General features: G+C 35.4%; 1 protein-coding gene across 2 annotated transcripts in view; it reads right to left on the bottom strand.

Annotated features, from left to right (window-relative positions):
* LOC128022028 (filamin-B) overlaps window positions 1–10,430 on the bottom strand; it is a 78,224-nt gene extending 67,794 nt beyond the window's left edge. For both annotated transcript variants that reach the window (XM_052609231.1, XM_052609233.1), the window contains exon 1: window positions 10,033–10,430. In XM_052609231.1, coding sequence (XP_052465191.1) covers window positions 10,033–10,324 — 292 coding nt within the window. In that variant the 5' untranslated portion in view covers window positions 10,325–10,430. The remainder of the gene's footprint in view (window positions 1–10,032) is intronic.
* Window positions 10,431–14,496: the final 4,066 nt, after the last annotated feature.

The raw sequence follows: 14,496 nt of genomic DNA, 5'->3' as shown, positions 1-14,496 counted from the left end.
ATAACAGCAGTAGAATTAAATTAAGGCGTATATTAATATATCGGTCATAATTTCTTCAAGTTAAACCAAACTTTTATGACAGATTGTCACTAAGACCTTAAGTTTCTGTGTGCATGTGTTATGATGAGACATTTTCTCAACTAAACGGTGAAATGCTGTTGAAGTGTCTGATGAAGCTCACGTGTTTATGTCGTCATCTAGTGAGACCGCAGAGGCTAAAACACCGCGAGCGTCCCTTCAGTGTACGGTAAACAGAACCACACCCATTCATTCACACAGAGCATGCAGGATTCAGATTTACATGGACCTTTTGTGGCTTAATATTCACAGACACTAGTCCATATAACCATTTGATTTACTTAAACTGACCTGCTTTTGATTTCATTTTGATCTTCTGTAAGGCCCAAACGTTTAAACATGCCTCAGTTCATAGAAAGGCATTGAAGCTTTTTTTACACATCTGAAGTCATCCAGGCTCGGCCGAGCCAAAGTAAATAACACAGTAGGCAGGAAATCTGGGTAACTGTTCACAAATCTTTTGACTTATTGCTCGGTGACAAACAGCAGTGAAAACACACATAGCAAGAGAAAAACAACTGGCCTTTTAGGCCCCTTCCAAACAAGCAGATAGATTTTCTATAGGATCCTTTGTTTTGCTGTTTTATTTGGGCTCGTTAAAAGCCCCAGCACTCCCTGATCTGACAGACAAGTCTGAACTGTAAATCAAACACTAGCTCTGGTACCTTCCACCAGCAACACGACCTATAAACACCCACAGAAACAACCAAGGGTGGAGACTACCATCTCTGAAGGAATTCGACTCGGTTATATTCTTCTTAGGATGCAATTAATGTTAACCAACCCTATAAGCTCCATTTAAAAGATGCTTTTGGCCTAAACCAGGGCTTTTCAAACTGGGGACGCAAGAGAGTGAAGGGGCTCCATGGAAAGGTTTACAGAAAAAAAAAGTGTAAAAAAAAGAAATAAAAATAATCAAATTATATAAAAATAAATTACATTATAATAAACGAGTAACTACACAAATACATAAAAAGTAAATACAAATTAATCAAATATTGCTTAAAACAATGATAGAGTAAAATAAATAATTAACAAATATCCAATACACAATAGATAAAAAATATTTTAAAAAATAAGAAGAAGAAATTGAGTGAAATAAACAAATAAACGTTCGATTAAAACAAAAGTGAATTAAATACATTTAAACAAAAACTATAATGGACTAAAACATGAAAAAGAAATTGAACAAAAAAAGCATTTGATTAAAATAAAAGTAAATTAAATAATTTTAAATAAATAATTTAAGATTAAATACACATTAAATAAACAAATAAATATGAAGAAATTTAATTATATTAAATACAAAATTTATAAAAAATTATTCCAATGACTTCATAAATTAAGCATTTAAACAAAAAACTAACAAAAAAAACAAAAGATTAAAATGACTAAATACAACTTTTGAAAGTGGGTCTTTATGCTAGAACCTATATAGATGCCTTTAAATTTAGGGATGGGGGTTTCTTGCATGAGGATTATCATATTTGGGGTCCGTGGCTTTTAAAAGATCGAGAACCTCTGGCCTAAACAAGCTTTCTGATCTTAAACCAATAGCCTCTACACAGAAATCCCGATGCAAAGCACTGAAAATGATGCAGATTTGACCTGCAAAGTCCAATAGCAGAACATGGAAGAGATGTACTGAATAAAGAATATGACATCGGAGTAAAAGCATTTGAAAAATGCCTATGAAGAGGTTAAAAATGCATTTCAGATTGTGTGAGTCTACATGAGATCACCGGACGCGCTCGACGCATTCAAGCGCAGTCTCAACACAGATGGCATGTTGGGAGAGTAAATGATCAACTTTAATCACATACTGACCCACTGCACGGGTCTAAAGAACAGCAGAACGTGTGCTTACAGAGCAACATGGTGACTCAAGCGTTAATGCAATCCAGATAACACGCAGCATTCTTCTAGGAAAGCAGACACGCTTGAAAACCTCTGCCTCTAGCAAAGAAAAGCAATCACTTTAAGACACAGAAACTGCTTAGTCTTAGGCTGACGTCAATACTATTGTTTGCTTTCGCTGGTTGCACTGGCCCCCGAAGGTCAAAGCTTCATTACAAACAATGCAATCTGACCTTTGCTACAATGCAGACGGGAGAAGCATTTCCCGCTCTGACCTAAAAACATTTCCTCGGGATCAGGCTGTGCTCGGCCAAGTCCTGCCGACCTCATGTGGTCAGACTAAACGTAATGGAAGAGGTTAACGTAATGACGGCGGACCGCAAGAGAAACCTGTGCAGACGTCCCACAGAAAGCCGGAGTTGTTTTTGGCTCTCGTGCATGTTCCAGCGCAGCGTGACTGAGAATATTATTGAAGAAGCTGTTCTATAGCAACCCTGAAATATTTGCTCGAGGTCTCTTTGAACGCTGACGTTCGTGTTGGTTTTCCACGTTCAGGTCTCGTTATTTGGGCTGAGGGCACATTAAAGAAACTGTGATGCAATCCATTCTGGTGCAGGAATGTGAGCTTTCTGGAATTAGTGTGAGGAACTGAACTTTGGTTAGGGTCGCTTTAGCGAAGCCTTGCATCCTGTTGCTTCTTTTAGACTCCAAAACAATAGCGGATTCCACCGAGTTAGCACACAAATCCATGCGCAGGTTCACAGGCTTCTAGCTTCATGTGCAAGGTTTCCTTCCGGCGGTTCAGCCCAACCAATGTGGCTCTTCCTCTCAAAGCACTTCAGCTGTGGCTTAATTAGCTGCACAGTAAAAGATGAGCCACTTACTTCTGTTGAAGCGTGTTTGCATATGGGATTAAATGTGGATTGTGACTTTCTATATCACAATTATTGCTTTTTTCCCATGCAATTATGACATTTTTAACAATTGAGAGAAGGTCCAAATCATACATAAAAAAAAAAAAAAAATTTAATTGAGAGATGTCAAATCAGAATTCAGGGTTGAATAAAAAAAAAAAATCGAAATAAACTGAATTTTGAAAAAAAAAAAAAATAATCAAAATGTGAGATTCTGAGAATCGGAATCATGAGATAAAGATAATTGTAACTTTTTATCTCACGATTCTTTTTCACGTTTTTTCTTGCAATTCTGTTTGTTTGCTTTTTGCATGATGTTAACCCTGAATTATGATATATTTAAATAACGAATTATTCAAAGTTAAACAATTCAGACATAAAACGTCCCGATTACATTTATCATTTATATTTTAGTCTGTGGCAGAAAAAAGAATTCTGAGAATCTGAGTTATGAGATCTGACAGATGTGCAGCTTTCTCAGAATTCCATTTTACTCTTTCAAATCAGTTTGTTTTGTTGTTGTTGTTTTTTGAAAGATGTTAACTGAATTGCGCTATAAGAACTAGCAATTACAAGAGTTGATTTCAGGTGAGTTTTTTTTTTTCTTTTACTCTGTGACAGTAAAAAACTGAATTGTTAGATCTTAAATTAGAATTCTAAATTTATGAGATAAAAAAGATAGATAAAGGAAAAAAACTTTTTCCTTCACAATTAATAGCTCCAAATGACTCCAAATCGTTAGATATAACCTCACAATTGTGGGAGAAAAAGTCACATTTACCTTTTTTCTTTTTTTATTCTGTGGTGGAAACCAGCTTCTATAGGTTTCCATCTTTGGGTTTAAATGACAAATAATATTCAGATGGATTTAGATGGACGATTATACTAACTTAGCAACATCTACACTGTTACTGACTTGAAGTGAATCAACCCTGAACTCAACTGAATCTGAATAAGTGAATAAAAGCTGCTTAAAGTCTATGCAACTCAGACTTTTGTTAAACTGAATCAACACTGATCTAAATTGAGCATGAATAATGACACTATTGTATTCTCTAGAGTTTCATAATTGATGATCCTGCAACCTTCACACTGTAATTTTCTTATTTAACACTGCCAAGTAATGACACTATTAGTGACGACTCTCTCTGTACTGAACAATCGTAGACGCTGGGAACCACTTTATCTCTTTACTACAGTCGGTTTAACGTGAATGCAAACACATTCACCTCGTGTCTTCCTCTGTGTGTGTGTGTGTGTGTGTGTGTGTGTTAAAGGACAGCCCAAGGCCAGCAGCAGCTCTCTGCCCATCCAGTACAACACGTTCTGAGAGTTTGGCTTTGTGGAAGAGCTTTAGGAAACTAGTGAGGTCACTCACACTTTTCTCAGCCGTGTTTACCTGCACAGACACGTGAACATCCCAGTGTGACACAAACAGACACACACACAGGTTCAGGACACTTGGCTACATGCTGCACGGTTTGGGGAAAAAACTAATTGGGATCATTCTGCTCATTCTGATAAAAATAAAAATCCAGGTTTGCTGTGGTTGTAAGTAAAGATAGTTTCTTTATTATATTCTTTTATTATGATCATTATTATTAATAAATAAAAATTAGTAATAGCAAAAAATAAATTCTTAATTTCACTAAAATTAAAAGAATGAGTATTAAGAATTATATATAAAAAAAAGGATAGAAGGGAATTATTTCAATTGAAATCTGAAATCTCGATGTAGACTATGTCTATTAAATGATAGTTCTTTTATTATGTTCATTATTATTACTAAATAAGTGATTCATAAAATGTGAAATTAATATTTTAGTGTCAAAATTAAAATTTAAATAGTATTTAATAGTAATAACAATTATTTAAAAATACAATATAATACATTTAATTAAATTAAAATGTTCTACATAATATCTATTAAAAAATATTTATTTTTATTATCACTGAATACAAATTTGTAATAACTAAATAAATTAATATTACACTGAAATTTAAAAAAAGCACATAATAATTTCATTATAATGATAATAATCTCTAGAATAAAAAACTGAACTATAATAGTCATACAGAAACATGCTGGGTTAAAAGCCAAAGGAGTCTAAAAGTCTAGTAAAAAATACTAATAAAATAAAAATACAAATAAATCAGGCCTTGTTGCTTCTTCAAATCCAAGCGAGAAGCTTGGAGTGTTTTCTCTAGAGCGCAGGTCCACGCCCTGAACATCTGATCTGTCTGAACAGCTCCTGGAGACTTTCATTTACAGAGCCAAAGAAACCAAAGTAACTCCACAGTAACTCATCCCACAACAGCAGGCCGCTGAGATCTGAATAAAGCCCAAAACTCTGCAACTTAAGACGAGCGAACCTTTGGCTCACCGCGCCGTTCCTGCTTCTGTTTGCATTAGGCATCTGACGAACCTGAGCGTCACAGACAAACATCTGATGCCCAGCGTCTCTATAATGACAGGAGACAATCCAACCCACCAGAACTGACTCAAATGAGTTGTTTTGCTCCAAATCGATCTACAACGAATGATACTGAAATTAAACCAGCATTTAACGCCACCCCAGAACAGCCCAAACTAATGTCTTTAAACTCTCTGGTGGGGAAGCTGGCGCGCAGGAGGACCACGGTCCAACTGGTTTTTAATAATAGGCTTTTCCATCAGGCTTTGCCCTGGGAACACTTTCAGACGGCTTTATGGGGGAAGTTTCAAATCTCGGACCACTTCGGCTTTGGATGGCAGCTCATGTGTGACTAAGTCCTTCACAAACGCACTCCAGAAATCCCCGACCTACACTCTTACAGACAATAAACGCACAAGCAAGCAAACTTTACAATGAACACAACTCAGGTTTAACTAAACTGATCTGCATGCACTTATAAACCGGCTGTTGTCAACAAAAGAGAAGCTTAAAGGGCTTCCTGCACTTCTCCTATATTGTTTAAAGTTTGGAAATGAAAAAAAATAAAATAAATTTATATATATATATATTAGTATTCTAACTTTACAGTTCCTCAATCTTCAAAAAAAAATTATATAATATTTTTATTAAATATTCATCCTATATTGGTTTTTATTTTAAGAAATAAATAATGATATTAGTTACATACACATTATTTTACAGTGAAATTCTTGTGTCCAAATATTTAGCCAAATATCAATGATTAAATTAATATTAATTTTCTTAGGCACAGTTTTTTTTATTACTTTAATTTTATTATTTTATTACTTTATTATCATTATTACTAATCGTAATCATAGTACTTTTATTATTTTATAGTCATATTGATAAATAAAAAATATAGGAAATAATAAAATGTTTGGCCAAAGCTAACCTGTAGCATTTTTTTTTTTTTTTACTTTTTATCAGGGGGGAAATTATACATATATATATATATATATATATATATATATATATATATATATATATATATATATATATACATACATACATACATACATACATACATACATATATACATATATATATATACACACACCTTTTTTTTTTTTTTTTTTTTTTTAAGCTGGAAAGGGCAGGAAAGGATCTTTGCTCTAGTTTTCTAGATCTTAGGGTTAATTTTGATTTCATGCTAACTGGGAATGAATAACAGAAGTAAAACGGTTTATGAATAGAATTCAGTTTTCATGCAGAAAATCCTCAAATTTACAAATGTGCATCAGCTCCCAAAGCACAGACATGAAGATGCTTAATCGTTCAGTGCACACCAACTAATGAGGTCACACCATGATGTCATTCCTCAGCATCTCACACCTCCATGATGGAAAACAAATGTCGAACGACCCTAACAACACTTTCTTTACCGTCTACACGACTCTAATCATGTCTTCAACCCGTCACTTCCCTCCGACCGTGGAAAAATCAGGACAAATGTCAGAGCAGAATCAGCAGGAACCGCCTCCAGAACATCAGTGGGACCACTGGGGCGAGTTCTGGGGGCGGCTGAAGACCACATGATGATCAAAGACATATTCTGGAAGGAAATTGATACGGTACGGAGTGATCATGTCAAACCACACTCACAGAGGCCTGAGGGAAACAAAAAAGCACAAAGGAGGACCAAACATGAACTACCGACTGTGCAATTCATGATATTATGACATTAGCCACTCAGCTCAAGTCCAGACCACTTTACAGTTTATTCTGGACATGAATCACAGGCCAGAGAGTTCTTCATCCAACCGTTTCAATTATCCCTTCTTGTCTTTGACATTAGAGAGCGATCCGGTGAGATTTATGGCGCTGTGCCCTTCTCGTGTTTATTTAGCTGGGATTCTCCTCCATCTCTGAACACGAAACGCTGGAGAGTCTCGATAACGCTCAACCTTTCCACGCGGGTCTAAATGTGTGTCAGTGAAAACCCCCCACCCACTGTTTCTGGACAGGAAGACAGCGTCATTCAGGAAGTGCTGTGTTCATCCCAAAATAAAGAATTTCTCCACACACGTCCTGTGTAATACAACTACTACAGCGACAAGGAAGAGGAGAATTCAATAAAGGACTCATGCTGCAATCTAATGTGTCTTAATTGGAAAAAATAAATATTTCATGAAAACCTAGTATGTTTCAGAACTCAACACATCCTCCACGGTCCAAAAATAAGTATATAAAAAAATATACACACACACACGCATATATATATATATACACTTTATATGAATAAGGATGCAAATAAAATAAATAAAAATTAATACATTATAAAAATTATTTAAAAAAAAAAAAAAAAAAAAAAAAAAATAATATATATATATATATATATATATATATATATATATATATATATATATATATATATTTGAAAATGAATGAAAAATAAAACATTTATGTAACAAAAATTTTGCAGCTGGTTTTTATGCAAAAACAGGCCATAAAATATGTTTCTGGCACAGAAAGTGATAATAATAATTATTAATTAAATATTATTAATAATAATAATTATTATTAATATTATTATTATTATTATTATTATAAAAAAGAAATTTCCTAAAGGATCAGACCATTAGAAAAATATGAAATAATATATATTTCTAACACTGTATATGAATAAATAGCTAAAAAAAATAGATTATAAAAAAAAACAGGAGATTAAATAAAAAATTATATAACAAACAATAAATAAATGTACAAAATGCAAAAAAAAAAAGCAAAACAATTTTTTATTAAAAAATGACAAATTATATTTGAGACAACAAATTTCAGCTGGTGTATACAATCCATGCAAAGATGGCACTTCTTAAAGGTACAGCAGCAAAAGCAGGCCATAAAAATATGCTTCTGGCACAAAAACAACAAATTCCAGGGAAAAAAAAATCCTTGTGCACCTTTGTACTGACAAAGTTTGTCCTCCATCCAACCCTCTCTATCGTACGTGTATTAAATCTAAATACAGGCTACTCCTACTGCGCAAGACGAGTGGAAAACTCTGATGCAGAGCATGGGTGACTGGTTATTAGGTCACCACATTGACATGTCACGGCTCTCCAAACACACATCAAGCTCAGGAAAATCTCTGATTCTGACACACACAGAAACATGAACAACAGGAAGTCCATCCTGACGTGTCCTCAGGCCCTCACACCTCAAATTTCATCACAAACCTGAATGAATGAAGTTTATTTGCTCACAAACATACGTAACCAGCCAAGAACCGCAAGGATATTAGGTTGGGCATCACCATGGCAATGTTTGCATGTATTTTGCTATGAGCAACCGATTGCCAAATATGGAAGAAACATCCTGTGACCCCAGCTGTACAGGTGACAGTTTTGGTATTGAATGCATGCATAATCTATTTCCAGGATTTACACAAGCACTGGCACATAAAACAACAGCGACCGCGTGAGAAATCACATAAAAGCCACAAGCAATGCAGCCAGATGCATTTGGACCGGCTTCAAGAATGTCACAGGCCGGCTAAAGGTGTTTGGCACCAAACACAACCCTTATGAAACTACATTTTAATATTTAAGCCTCTGGAATCCGGAAATTCTCCAGATTTCTAAATCTTAATGAACCCAAGAATGCAAGTAATGGTGCAACTTCTCTCACACAGGACCAACTAAAGAAATCCAGCAGAGACGAGACAGATAATCGAGTAGGAATCAATAGACACTGGGTGGATGTTTGTTATCTCTTATCTGCTGAGAATGAATCATGTCAGCAGCTCTTTGACATGAGCACAAATACTTTTGGTTTATGATGCAACTCTGCAAACCAAAGATGTTGAGTAAGAGAAGGCTGGGAGGAGATTTGCTTATTATTCACTTCTATATAGTAAATGAATACATTTATACTCGATTTATTAATATTTTACATTTATGTAATTTATTACATACTTATAAAATGTATAAATAAATAATGAATGATAAATTCAATAAATAATATTTATAAATACGAATATATATATTTTTATTTATGTTTTATGTATACATATTATTATTTATTATGTATTGGTAATTATTAATAAGCAAATGTAAAATATATTCATATATATATATATACACACACACAGACATACTGTGACATTAACATGTTTTTTGGGGGATATGGTACCACAGTTATAGTATCTTTTGACATATATCCTAGTAAAATCCATGCATTCCTTATAAAACCATAGAGCCATATAAATACCATGGTACATGATTTTTTTAGAATGCTTTAGCAACACTGAGCTTTGTCTGATACCAACTTTGTAAGACAGAGAGAGCTATAACAACAAAAATACTAGTTTTTTTGCTTTTTACACGAACCATGGTAAAGTCACCGAACGCTTACAGAACACTAGAAATGCATGCGTTTCAGTACTATGGTATATATAAGATACCATCAGTGTGTGATGGTTGTTTATTTTAACACAAAAAAATAACAATTACAGACACTAGAAATGTTAATTATAATGGTATTACTTCTGGCTCAAAATGTAGTACCTTGCTGAGGCACACAGGGTTAATTCAGGGTGATTTGGCCACTTTCCCAGTCACCTCTATTACAAAAGTGACACAGTTTACCGGAGTGCATCATGCTGCATTGATACAAATTATTTCCAGGACACCACAGCACTCCTACAGTCATGTAACAAGGGTTAAACGTTCATCACAGACTCTTTGGTCTGGACTAGCGAGAAAGCAGAAAGCACTGAACTAACTCACCGATGGACACGAGCTTTATATTCTCTCTGTCCAGGAACTCGAGCGCCACGGACACGTTCTCCAGCTTCATCTGTCTGAAGTTGGGTCTGGCGTGGTATTTTCTGTACATCTTCTTCTGGCTGAGCACCTCGAGGAGAGAGATGAGTCTGAGTCCATCGCTCAGGTCCAGCTGCAGGTCCGCGACGCGTTTGTTGACGCTCTTCAGGTGCTCGTTACACCAGCGCGTAAACGTGTTCTGCTGGATCTTCTTCCACGGCGCGTCGTCCGCCAGGTCTTTCTCTGTGACCGGCATGATGGTTTAATACTCGTATGATGTCTGGTTAATAACTCAGGATGTGTCTCGTGTGTCTGCGCGTTCGTGCGCTCCTGTATTCCTAGCGAGTTCTGTCTCGTGGACGCGCTTGTGCGCGCTATTATATACGGCGCGCGGGTGACGCCACCTGCACAGCATAAACCCAGCCTGCATTTCAACAGCATGTTATGTTACAGCCCTTCTCTCTCCTAGTAGCTCCTTCAAAATAAGTCCATGGCAAGAGGATAATTATATATATTAGGGATGCACTGATATAAAACATTTGGCCGATACCGATAACAATATTTTATTTTTATTTTATTTTAATTATGCTGGTTTTCGAATCATTTGAATCATTTGAGTCAGATCGCTACTTCAGAGCGGATTCGCGAATCATTTGAGTCAGATCGCGACTTCAGAGCGGGTTCGCGAATTATTTGAGTCATCTGAATCATTTTGCGTCATTTGAGTCAGATCGCGACGTCAGAGCGGGTTTACGAATCATTTGGATCATTTGAGTCAGGTCGCTACTTCAGAGCCGGTTCGCGAATCATTTGAGTCAGATCGCGACTTCAGAGCCGGTTCGCGAATCATTTGCGTCATTTGAGTCAGATCGGGACTTCATAGCGGGTTCGCGAATCATTTGAGTCAGATCGCGACTTCATAGCGGGTTCGCGAATCATTTGAGTCAGATCGCGACTTCATAGCGGGTTCGCGAATCATTTGAGTCAGATCGCGACTTCATAGCGGGTTCGCGAATCATTTGAGTCAGATCGCGACTTCATAGCGGGTTCGCGAATCATTTGAGTCAGATCGCGACTTCATAGCGGGTTCGCGAATCATTTGAGTCAGATCGCGACTTCATAGCGGGTTCGTGAATCATTTGAGTCAGATCGCGACTTCATAGCGGGTTCGCGAATCATTTGCGTCATTTGAGTCCAGTGGCGGCTCTAGGGGGGGTCAAGGAGGGGCCAGTGTTTAAGCAGAGGGGCACATTAAAAATGGCAACATATTTTATTTAAATGTAATGCAAATAAATACAAAAAGTAATTCTTGGAAAAATCTACAAGGTCATTTTACACAATCTAAACATATTAATAAAAACAAATTACTTTTAGTACTCTTATAAAATTCAATCAGGCAATCATACATTTCACAATTTAATATTTATATATGAATGTCAAGAATTCACAAGTGTATATATTTATAATGCTTACACTACACTACACAGAAATAATATACAATTAAATTATGCATCCGTAATATGTGTGTGTGTATATTTATATTAAACAAGTTAAATAAATATCAAATAGTAGAAAATAAGTACATTCATACTAACTCCTTTGCACTTATCTGCAATGTTGCTTGTGTTCTGTAAAACACAATAAAAATAATAAAATTAAAAAAGAAAAAAAATCTAGATATACACTTTTATGTTTTGCTTAAATGATATTAAAGCATAAGCATACTATTGCTATTATCTTGCTCTGTTTGATTTTTCCTTAGAATTTTTCTTTTCTTTTCTTTTTTATTTTTTTACAAATAAATAATAATGAAGAAGAATGAAGCATAAACTCATTTCTAATTGTTATCTAGACAAATAACAAAAGATAATAAGGACATAGAATGGACAAAAGCATCTAAGGCCACAATTATTATGTTAACCTAACATAGAACTATTTTTGCTGAAATAAAATATAATATATGGGGGGAAAAAAGTGAACTAAATGAAAATTAGAAATGTTAGCTTGGAAAACAACTGAAATAAGTTTAAGTTGAAGCACTAAAATGACTAACTTTACATTTTAATAAATATTTTTTTATTATATATTAAATATATTTAGAATTATAAATATATGAGTTTTCTCCTGAATCAGGTGAGAAATCTGCACAGATCAAAAACTGTTTACAAATAAAAACAGTTCAAAATGAATAGATTATGATGAGAGAGACAACAGGAGATGAACTTTTTCACTGAAGGAAATATTATTATGGATTATGGACTCATGTTTGGACTTTCATTCTGACGGCACCCATTCACCGGTGATGCAATGCTGTTTCTCTATAGAGCTGATGAAGAAACAAACTCATCAATATGGTATGATCTAAGGGTCACTAAATGTTCAGCAAATGTTTTGTGAACTATTCCTTTAAATAAAGACCAAAATAGATTTTGTAAGTAAATTTAAGTCGAGTTCGCTGCATGCAATGTTTGTCCTGTAATGATTTGTCCCGGCTCTTTGTTAACTTTTAACCTCAGTGACGATGATGTTGGATGAAGGCGGCTGCAGTGACTGAAGCGATAGGATTTCTGTTACAATATTTCACCTTTCTGAGCTGAGTAAAGCGTCTAAGGCACAGATTACAGCCTCTGTCTGTGTCTGGACTCAAATCCACAGGCTGCTCCAAACCAGGGCCTTAGGCACGGCCCGACTCATCTGAGGATGATGTATTGTAGGACAAGCAGATTGCATGAGATCTCTGATAGAGCTGGCATCACATTTCCAGGTGCTTCTTCTGAATCATCAAGATGTCACTGTTAGAGATCAGCACTTATTCAGAGACACATACTTAACAATGAATCTGTACTTTTTACCGTACTGCATTATTTCTGAGATTCACAGAACGTATGAGCAATACTTTTTAAAGGATTTTCGTCTTGTGCCACTAAAATAGCCTTCAATATGTCCCATGTTCCTGCCACAGTTAGCTAACCTCTGATGAATAAGAAAATGCACATTTGTCATAAAAGGCATGCATTTAATTTTAAAGTTTTAGAGTTTTAAAGCTGATTCAACAAAATGCTTTTTTTTTTCAGTAGCGATTTAAAAAAAAATTTAAATGCATGATTTGGAAGATCAATTTGTTTGCACTCTACCAGCAATAATAATACACACACACACACACACACACAGGTCTACCTGTCTCATTCACCACAGGATGTTTCCTTTATATAGATATATATATATCTGTAGTTTCAGTATGACTAAAATATACTTATTTATACACACTGCTTGAGCATGTTCGGTGGGCTATGTATAACTTAGCTGTTCAAATTCCCCTAAAATAAATAAATAAATAAATAAGTGCAACAGGAATATTATTAAACTGAGCACAAGAACAGAGCGCATGTGATTTTAAATCTCAAGTTTACACTCTCCTGACTTTCAGACAAAAGAACAATTCAGCAAAGTTATTCGAGACATTCCACACCTGACTGGACACAAGGAGATGTGTTTGAGAAAGGAACACTTATAATCTTGTTCTAAGAACAAATATATATCTTGTAAACGCCAAAGACGCTTCATAATGCATATCTACAGAAATAGAAACAGAAGTTTAATATATATATATATATATATATAAATATATCGCTCGCCTGGGGCATTGGACACCATCATGCACAGATAGATGCGCTAACCAATTTCGACATAAACGTCTGAGAAAGATTCAGCGATGACAAAAGCTCGTACAAGCTCTGCTGATTCGTTCACAGTCACCGGTTTCTGAGTGCGCATTAATGTATGCGGTCCATAAGGTATGGCTTTGTGTGTACATGTGAATAAGGAGAGGCCACAAGAAGTTTGAGATCATGTTTAATGGAGCTCAAGTAATAAAGAAGGAGATTTGTTATGCATCTACATCCGTCTGCATGGCGTAAAGCCATTACACTAATATTAATGTTAGAATAACACTTTACAGGTTTTATTTTGTGGGAACATTTTGATACTTTTGGTTTGTACATTTGATGCAGCAGACTTTCAAGCAGTGTTTTTTTTTTTTTAATAAAATTGTTTCAATTCATTTAACTTTTGATGCTGGTTATTGGTCACCTGTGGTATTGATCTAGTATCGATACCGAGGTATTAGATTTTGGTATCGTACCGAAGCCAAAATTGTGGTATCGAGCCATCCCTACTCTGGATGTATACAGTTCTTGAGGGGTGGGCAGGGGAGCACCAATAATCCTTTCAGCAGTCCGAACATTTCTCTGTAGTCTTCTGATGTCTGATTTTGTAGCTGAACCAAACAAGACAGTTATTCTGTCTGATTAAAGTGACAAAGGGCTCTCCTCAGTTTGTGGAGGAAGCAAACACGCTCCTGTGAGTTGAACGTAGTAATCGGATGTAGTCATTTTAGTCCAGTTCGAGTCCTTTTCCAGAGCTTCAGGT

This window comes from Carassius gibelio, chromosome A11 (genome assembly GCF_023724105.1).
Source record: "Carassius gibelio isolate Cgi1373 ecotype wild population from Czech Republic chromosome A11, carGib1.2-hapl.c, whole genome shotgun sequence".
NCBI lineage: Eukaryota > Metazoa > Chordata > Actinopteri > Cypriniformes > Cyprinidae > Carassius > Carassius gibelio.
Note: the sequence above shows the minus strand (reverse complement) of the source record. Positions and strands in the feature narration are given on the sequence as shown.